Source organism: Sebastes umbrosus, chromosome 18 (assembly GCF_015220745.1).
Source record: "Sebastes umbrosus isolate fSebUmb1 chromosome 18, fSebUmb1.pri, whole genome shotgun sequence".
NCBI classification, from domain to species: Eukaryota; Metazoa; Chordata; class Actinopteri; order Perciformes; family Sebastidae; genus Sebastes; species Sebastes umbrosus.
The window spans coordinates 10479306-10488180 of NC_051286.1; the positions used below are offsets into that span (position 1 = coordinate 10479306).

Below are 8875 nucleotides of genomic sequence, written 5' to 3' on the forward strand. Positions count from 1 at the left end.
TGCCCCTCTCTACCTCTGTAATCACTCATCTTCCCGAGTATACAAAATATCTCATTCATGCGCCAGACAAATATATGTAAAAACGGAGAGAAAAACAAAAATACCTGGTGCATAAGCCACCCACAGATATCCATCTCACACACCTACGCACATACACAAACAGAAAAATAATAGCTTCATACGTTATTGCTTTCCCTCCTCTTTCATATCTCCTCTCTTCCTACACCCTCTAAGAATTTGAATGAGATTTTGCATAATCACAGAGTGAATGTATGGGAATTTGTCTTGGCAACATTGATGCATAAGCATATTGACATTTTATGGGATTTCACACCACATACATACATAATGCAGGGACAACAGAGGCTCATATTACTGATGTTACATAACGCGTGTCACTTTGTGAGGGGGTGATTGATGTTTTAGATGAAGGTACCAATATTTTTGGATTTAATCTGCTGAATTGGATATTTTCTCCTTTGTTCAATATTGTTATATTTTCTGCTTGCACGCCAAAAATTGCAAGTGTTGAATGTTTCTCTGGCAGGGTGCAAAATGCTCTGTAGCCGCATTCAGACCTTTGTGTGGCAGTTAAGCTGAAAAGGGGAAAATCTGGGACACATCAGACCTTTTAAATGAAGGTCTATTTTTTATAAACACTATGTGTTAAGACTGAATTTGTGAATTTTTGGTTATATAAATAAAACTGACTTTTATGTATACATCATTTTTTGGACTTTTGGTCTGGAACTCTTTTTACTAGGGCTTTCAAATGATATTTAATTGTCTATAGTTAATCACGATTAATTGCACATTTGTTATCTGTTCAAAATGTACCTTAAAGGGAGATTTGTCAAGTATTTAATACTCTTATCAACATGGGACTGGACAAATATGCTCAGTTTATGCAAATGTATGTATATATTTATTATTGGAAATCAATTAATAACACAAAACAATGACAAATATTGTCCAGAAACCCTCACAGGTACTGCATTTAACATAAAAATATGCTCAAATCATGACATGGCAAACTGAAGCCCAACAGGCAACAACAGCTGTCAGTGTGTCAGACTTGACTATGGCTTGCCCCAAACTGCATGTGATTATCATAAAGTGGGCATACTTTTTATAGTTTGTTTTTTCATGTTCAATATATGGGGGTACTGCTTGGGAGTCCACATACTTTTGGCCATTTATTGTTGTTACGAACGAAGAAGCAATATTGTAAAAAGGGAGAAACAACAAGGCCTTAGAACACACCATTTTCTTTAAGGTGCAGTGTGTAGGATCTGGCAGCATCTAGCGGTGAGGTTGCAGATTGCATTCAACTGAAACTTCCGTTTGCCAAGCGTGTATAGGAGAATGTGAAAACGTAAATGGTCCTTTCTAGAACCAGTGTTTGGTTTCGTTCTGGGCTACTGTGGAAACATGGCGGTCGGCTCCGTGAAGAAGACCCGCTCCCTATGTAGATATAAACGGCTCATTCTAAGGTAACGAAAACACAATGATTCGTATTTTCAGGTGATTATACACTAAAGAAAACATACTTATTAATATTATATTCCATTTCTGCCAATAGATCCCCTAAATGTTACACACTGTTCCTTTTAAGAAAACATACATTAAAATAATAGAAGTATGGATATGGACAGCCCCACCAAAATGTTACCATTGAATGTAGGAAAATACATTTTCATCATTTGTGTAGGCTAGAATCTCTGCAATGAACCTCACATTTAGCCAATATTCATTATTTTTTAAATTGCATAGCTTTGAGGCGAACAGCATGGTGCCAGCAGCTTTAACGTTTTCCTCTTTCCTGTCGCCTTCTGCAGCGATCATTCTGCAGCGCCATGATGGATGAGCTGCGTGTGTCTCTGAAGTGCCAACGCCGTCTCAAACAGAAGCCTCAGCCGCCCGTCATCGTTAAGACGGAGGAGGTCATTAACATGCACACGTTCAATGACCGGAGACTCCCAGGAAAGGAAACCATGGCGTGAACGCTGAGCATACCCCCAAACCCATGCCTCGATACAAACCATGGAGGGGAGACGGGGTCAAGTTAACTCTGACTCAACCACAGACTGAGGTTAGCAGTCAAAACAGGATTCCTTTTTGAACCCACTTGCTTATGTAGACAGATGTTTCCTGTGGAAATATAGATACCTGAGCAGTGTCACCTCACTGTGACGTTCACTTTTTGAAGGGAGCTGGAAAGGACTTAAAAGTATGTAAATTGAAAAAGGGATCCAAGCAGGTTTGGATCAAAACATAAGTCTGGTCCACACTAGAAGTGGACTTAAACACACACACTTATACATAACACATATATACACACACACTCTCATCTGACACATCTGTGCAGAAGGGAAAACTCTATTGTGACAGTAACACCAGATGTAGTTTTTCTGTTGATGTCAATGCCCTTTTGTCTTACCTCCATGTGTGTTTGACCCCATCGGTCCCTCCCGTCAGTGGCTTGAGTTTCTTTCAAATGATTTAAACAAACACTAATCTCACACCAACAAAGGGAACGGTAGTCAGTGCCAAATGGTTCATTATGAACCGATGTATAAAAATGATATTTAGTTTGGAATCATCTATGTTGACCTTGTCGAATACTCATCGTTTTCTTCTGTAATGCCTTTCTCGTGCCAAAGTTCTGCCATTGTGAAGAACTTTCTACCATGCCTATTATTATGTTCAAAGCCTCTACAAGCAATGTATACTGTCAAAGTCCTTATTCATGTCTGTCCTTACACGCAGTCTGCAGTTTTCACTCTGTATCAGTTGTTGTCTAAAAATGCAGGATTTCTACAAAAATGTTTGTTTTTGTACAAGAACAAGAAGTTTTGTAGTACTTTGTATCATGGTAGCCCCTCCTGTGGACAAAATATGTAGCAGATACCAACTGAGCCCTCGAATTCTGTCAACTGGTGGCGATGGGGCTTCAAACTCTGCTGTGTAGGGTTCATTTCTCACATCAATCAGAGATTCAGTCTTTTGTCTGTCAGTATCATGGGGCCAGCTGTACATACTGTCTGGGGACAATGTGGTGGTTTTTGGTGGGTAAGAATAATGAAACTGTAAACTAAGTGGTGCTCAAAGTAGGAAAGGTGGTGACTCGTTCTGGAAATAGGGACGGGATCTTCTGTCAGCGAACTCCTGCTGACAACGAGTGTAGTTAGCTATGATGAGTCACCCTGAAATATGTAGTAAAACATGCAAAAAGTTGCTTGTGTTAAAGTAAACATAACGGTAGTTACCAGGCTATATTTTAGCCCTATAGTAGACTGCAAACAATTCAAGTTTTATCATGGGATCTTTGACAGTATCAAGTCCTAAAAGTCTTACTGAAGACATAATAAGGCAAACTGCTGCACTAGAAGAAGAAAAACATCACTTGATTCCAGAAAATGATTTAAACTATGTGATTTGATTGAAGATAAAGGTTGAAATAATCCCACGGAAGTGACTGATTCTGCTTTAAAATACGACTTTGAAACATTATTGACAAAAAAATGTAGATCTTTGCATTGTGGACATGCAGTGGAAATTAATAACTGGCTATGAATAAAACAAGGCCCATTCAGTAGCTTTCCTGGAGCTTTCGATCATATCATATTATCTTCATCAGCTACTAAAATTTGCGCATTTGCCATGTTTGATTGTAATTGTCAACTTTTAAGCCAACATGGATGAGGACATCTACCAATATTACACGGCATTGTCGAATACTCAATTCTGATTGGTCAATCACGGCGTTCTACGGTCTGTTGTTTCTTTATGGCAGACCGTTGCTATGGGCGTAGTTCTGATCTCGGACTCTGGCGGACCGTTTTGGTGTCAAATAATTGATTTATTAAGTAAGTAGCCGTGTAATAAGCGGGATAATGTGCAGCTAACGGGTAATTGTTGTGAAAGAAACACCTTCAGCGCGGCATCGCCCTGTCAGGGTTTCTATCAAACAAAGGACCCGGCTCGCTGTACATTATCCCTTACTTATCTGATCACCTGATATGATCGACAGCTCTAGAGCAGCTACTAAGTGGTGAGAGTGTTTCCCTCAACTGCTGTTTCCATGGGCAGGAATGAATTCTGAACCTCAGTGACGGGCGACTTGTGAATGTATGTAACAGTAGAACTGCAGTAAATGTGATGTGGGAATAATCAGCAGCTTTGAGGCACCTCCTGTATGTTACCATAGTAAATGTCTCACCTTGGCTCGTGGTTTCACTCATGTTCCCTGAAGGGGACTTGAGCGACCTGGGGGGGCGGGGGGGGCGTGTTGTTGATGATAACCTGTGGGCGGAGCAGATCATTTATCCACTAATTGTCTCCAGATTCTCGTCACAAAGTGACACAATCACGTTTGGCCCCACGACACTTCTTGTCTGTTAACTCTGTCCCATGTTGTGAAATGACAAGCATACTTGGTAGGTTACTTCTTCACTGCCCCTGTCTTCTTACATTACCCAGTTAATCATTGGATCTGTTATTCCAGACATTTCAGAGAGAAAAAAAAAAAACACAAGGGCCATTGCTAGTGATGACATCTCTGCTGTACATGAATGGATTTAGTCAATGACTTATTTAAAACAACCGCATATACATCTTATGAAAATTGACAGGGAAGACATAATCCTGAAACTCGTTGGCGTTTTATACCAGTGTTGCTTGTCATTTTCCACGCAGCTAGATCTAGTGGTGCGAGCTGAAGTGATTGAATACCTGGAAACATTTATTAAAAACGACTCCAAAGGCTTGGCTGTCCTATCGAAAAACAAATATGAGCTCATGGAATTTGACATTGATGCAAGGTTTTACAAATAATGTCATTAAAAATGTCATAATTGTAGTTTTGCCTCACATTATTCATACAACTTTTTTCATATTATTTTGGTAACAAATGAACTGAAGACAGGATATGTTTTGGTAACTCATTTTACTGATGCCATCAAGCATAATGATGACTTGCAAATGTTCAGGCTCTTCTAATTGATTGAAAGAATACATTAGGTAATTGCTAAATTGTTAATCAAATCAGGATTGTAAGCATGTTGAGCAGCTATTTTTCTGACTAGCTCAGTGGTCCATCTCTCCACCTGGCTGTGTGCCGGGCTGTGTATAACACTCTCTGACCGCAGAGTTATTGAAATACCCCTCTGAGATCCCGGAAATCCAGATGACCGTGAGTATATAGAATTCACAATGATGCACGGGAGACTGCACAGCCTGACAAAAAGGTCTCGAGAATGTTCCACGCCTCCTGACTCTCTGATTTTTCATTGTTTATTGTTATTTCCCTCCCACAGGCGGGCAGTCAGACAGCTCTGGGTTTCTGACAAGGTTTTCTGGGAGTAATGATGAAAACTGTTTCTGCAGCCCGAGCTCGGTCGCCACAACATAAATGGCCACCCTGTCTGCCCTCCAGATTGACAGGGAAGGTCAGAGCATGCGTCAATGCGTTCAGCAGGGACCGTTTAGTCTGTCACACTTATTTCCATCATATTAAGTCCTCTTCCTTCGTTTCCTAAGTGGTCATTGGAAAGGTATCCTTGGATAACATCTTGTTCATTAGGCAATTAATGGCCGAGATTGCGTTGTGGACTGAAAATTGCTTTCTGAATGTGACTTTGGTTTGTCATACAGATATTATAGGCAAATAGCACCTGCCAAGGAAGGTTTTGTGAAGGAGGAAATGTATTCCTCTGCTCATTTCCCAGTGCTTTTAATAATTCAGGATGCCAGATTAAGAATCATGTAAGTCCACTTGTTCCCCTTTAAACAAGTAGCAGAAGATGCACTTGTAAAGTCATTATGGTAGGGGTGGGTGATATAACGATATACAGTCTAACGTGAGATGTTATAAATGCATCAATCGTCAGAGATTTCCATACAGTTTGTATTATGGTATTCATACCCTTAATGCCAACAGTACAAATTAATGAACAGGACTGCTTTATTTTATTAACAACTCTAGCAGAAGGGCTCTATGGCAATGTCGGTTTGCCAGTTGGTCAGTCCGCCAGTTTGGTCCAGACTGAAATACCTCGATTGAAATATCTTGATTATTAAAGGCAGGGTTGACGATGTTCTCCAGTATACACTATTTGTTGTATTGGTTGAAATGGTCTTTACACCCCGACAGCGATCCATTACTTATGAGCTCTGAAAAAGGACCGGAAAAGAGCCGTCATCTGTAGCTGCTGTAATCCTGTAAAAACGTCTACCAATCACTGCCTCCCGGTCCGCTTGGAAAGAACCAATCAGATGCCTCCCTGCCTCCCTGCTCATACTCTACCCTTGGTGTGCACCAGCCTGAACTCAAAGACTCCAGATGAATTATAATCACTTCAATCCCGAGGCATCGGATCAGATTTTAATTTGTCTAACACTTTGGTTTATGACCAAACACCTGCAAAACTAATGACATTCCCACCAGCCTCAGCTGTACTTTGTGTTTGGTGCTAATCTGCAAATGTTATCCTGCTATAACATGCTACACTAATATGGTTAACGTGGTAAACATTATACCTGCTAAACACCAACATGTTAGCATTGTCATTGTGCACATGTTAGCATGCTGATTTTATCATTTAACTCGAAGCATTGCTGTGTAAAGTACAGTATACAGCCGCAAGCATGGGTGTAAGTCTGTAAGAAAATATACAATATACAAGTATACAGTATATGGATATGATTAGAGGCCACAGGTCCTTTGGGGTAAAGCCCCACTTGCTGGCAACATGAAAAAGTGTGGTTTTAGTGTGGTAAACTAATGAGTAATTTAGAAATGAGTGCAATTCTGGATTAATGCATGACAAAAAAAAACTAATTTGCTGTTATTTGTCATTATTCTACAACTTAAGGTCAGTGCCTGGATATAATAGTTTGCCTAGAGATGCCCCATGCTCACAATAGAGGGCTGCAAGGATGAAATGTTTTTGTTGGCCAACCCAGAAGTTAGTATTGCACTGGTTCCCTCGACAAAAAGCCAACGGGATTTTTACATTGGATTTGGATTATTGCAAAAACAAAGCTCTGTGGCAAACAAAAGTTAATGATTCTTACATGTTATGTTCAGCAAGATAATCAAGACCAAGATAGCGCCGTGAGTGGCAGCCTTGGGGTTGCTCTCTCTCGTACTTTTACTGTTTTAGTTTGCTTATTCTGTTTTCTGCTCTCCCTCTCTTGTTACATGCACCAAGGAGGAACTTTTGAACTTTTGGAGCCGCGGTCTGTCCGCTCCTCCGTTGTGACTGATAGCAGTTGATGCAAATTTTTGCAATTTGAGGGTTACCCTGTAGACGCGACGCGTGTGTCTCAAATACTCACTGCCTTGATAACACAGCTGAACACAGACAACAGAGTGATGTGCCGAGGCTTTTCAGGTCGGATAGAATCTAACTTTAATGTATTCTTTGTTGATCGAGTTTGTTTGCTTGCTTCCATGGCTGCAGAAGACTGTGTTTGCATGCCAATTTCTTTCATACGTGGCAATGGGGTCTCGAAATGGGCAGTGGGCGGGATCACACAGATCCATAACAAAAACGGATGTTCTGGACCAGAATGGAAATTTCAAAGGAGAACACAATAAATTTTATGAAAAAAAGTCATAGTATAGTATGTTGAAAAATATCATGAAAAAATTTCATAGTATAGTGTGTCGATAAATTTCAAGAAAAAAAAATCATATTATTGTATGTCGAAAAAATGTCATGAAAAAAAGTCCTGGTATACTATTTCAAAATATTTCATTAAAAAAGTCCTGGTATACTATGTCGATAAATTTTAAGAAAAAAAAGTCAAAGTATTGTTTGTCGATAAATTTTTATTAAAAAAAGTCATATAGTACGTCGATAAATTTCATTAAAAAGAAAGTCGTAGTATAGTATGTTGAAAAATTTAATTAAAAAAAGTCATAGTAGAGTATACCGATACATTTTATGAGAAAACATTCATAGTATAGTATGTTGATAAATTTCATGTTAAAATGTCATGTGGATAAATTTAATGGTAAAAAGTCATAGTACAGTATGTCTAAAAATATGAAAAAATGTCCTAGTACAGTTTGTCGATAAATTTCATGGAAAAAAAGTCATTATAGTATGTGGATAAATTGTATAGAAAAAAGTCATAGTACAGTGTGTGGATGAATTTCATGTAGAAAAGTCATAGTTTCGTATATCGAAAAATGTCATGAAAAAAAATCATAGTATAGTATGTTGAAATATTTCATGAAAAAAGTCGTAGTATAGTATGTCAATAACTTTTATGAAAAACAGTATAGTCAGAAAAAGTCATAAAAAAGTTATAGTATAGTATGTGGATGAATTTAATGTAAAAAAGTCATAGTATAGTATGTTGATAAATTTCATGTTAAAATGTCATATGTCGAAAAATTTCATGAAAAAAAATCATTGTATATCATATCGATAAATTTCATGAAAAAAGTCATAGTATAGTATGTGGATGAATTTCATGTAGAAATGTCATACAATAGTATGTCGATATATTTCATGAAAAAAAAGTCATATTACAGTATGTGGATAAATTTCATGAAAAAAGTGATAGTACAGTGTTGGATGAATTTCATGTAGAAAAGTCATAGTTTCGTATATCGAAAAATGTCATGAAAAAAAAGTCATAGTATAGTATGTCGAAATATTTCATGAAAAAAGTCATAGTATAGTATGTCAATAACTTTTATGAAAAACAGTATAGTCAGAAAAAGTCAGAAAAAAGTTATAGTGTAGTATGTGGATGAATTTAATGTAAAAAAGTCATAGTATAGTATGTTGATAAATTTCATGTTAAAATGTCATATGTCGAAATATTTCATGAAAAAAAGTCATAGTATAGTATGTCG

The 8875-nt window shown here is 38.1% G+C and overlaps 1 protein-coding gene across 3 annotated transcripts in view; it reads left to right on the forward strand.

Annotated features, from left to right (window-relative positions):
* The window catches only part of LOC119476606 (glutamate receptor ionotropic, kainate 2-like), a 70829-nt gene extending 67360 nt beyond the window's left edge, over positions 1 to 3469 (forward strand). For all 3 annotated transcript variants that reach the window (XM_037750008.1, XM_037750006.1, XM_037750007.1), the window contains exon 16: positions 1839 to 3469. In XM_037750008.1, coding sequence (XP_037605936.1) covers positions 1839 to 2003 — 165 coding nt within the window. In that variant the 3' untranslated portion in view covers positions 2004 to 3469. The remainder of the gene's footprint in view (positions 1 to 1838) is intronic.
* The last annotated feature ends 5406 nt before the right edge of the window (positions 3470 to 8875 follow it).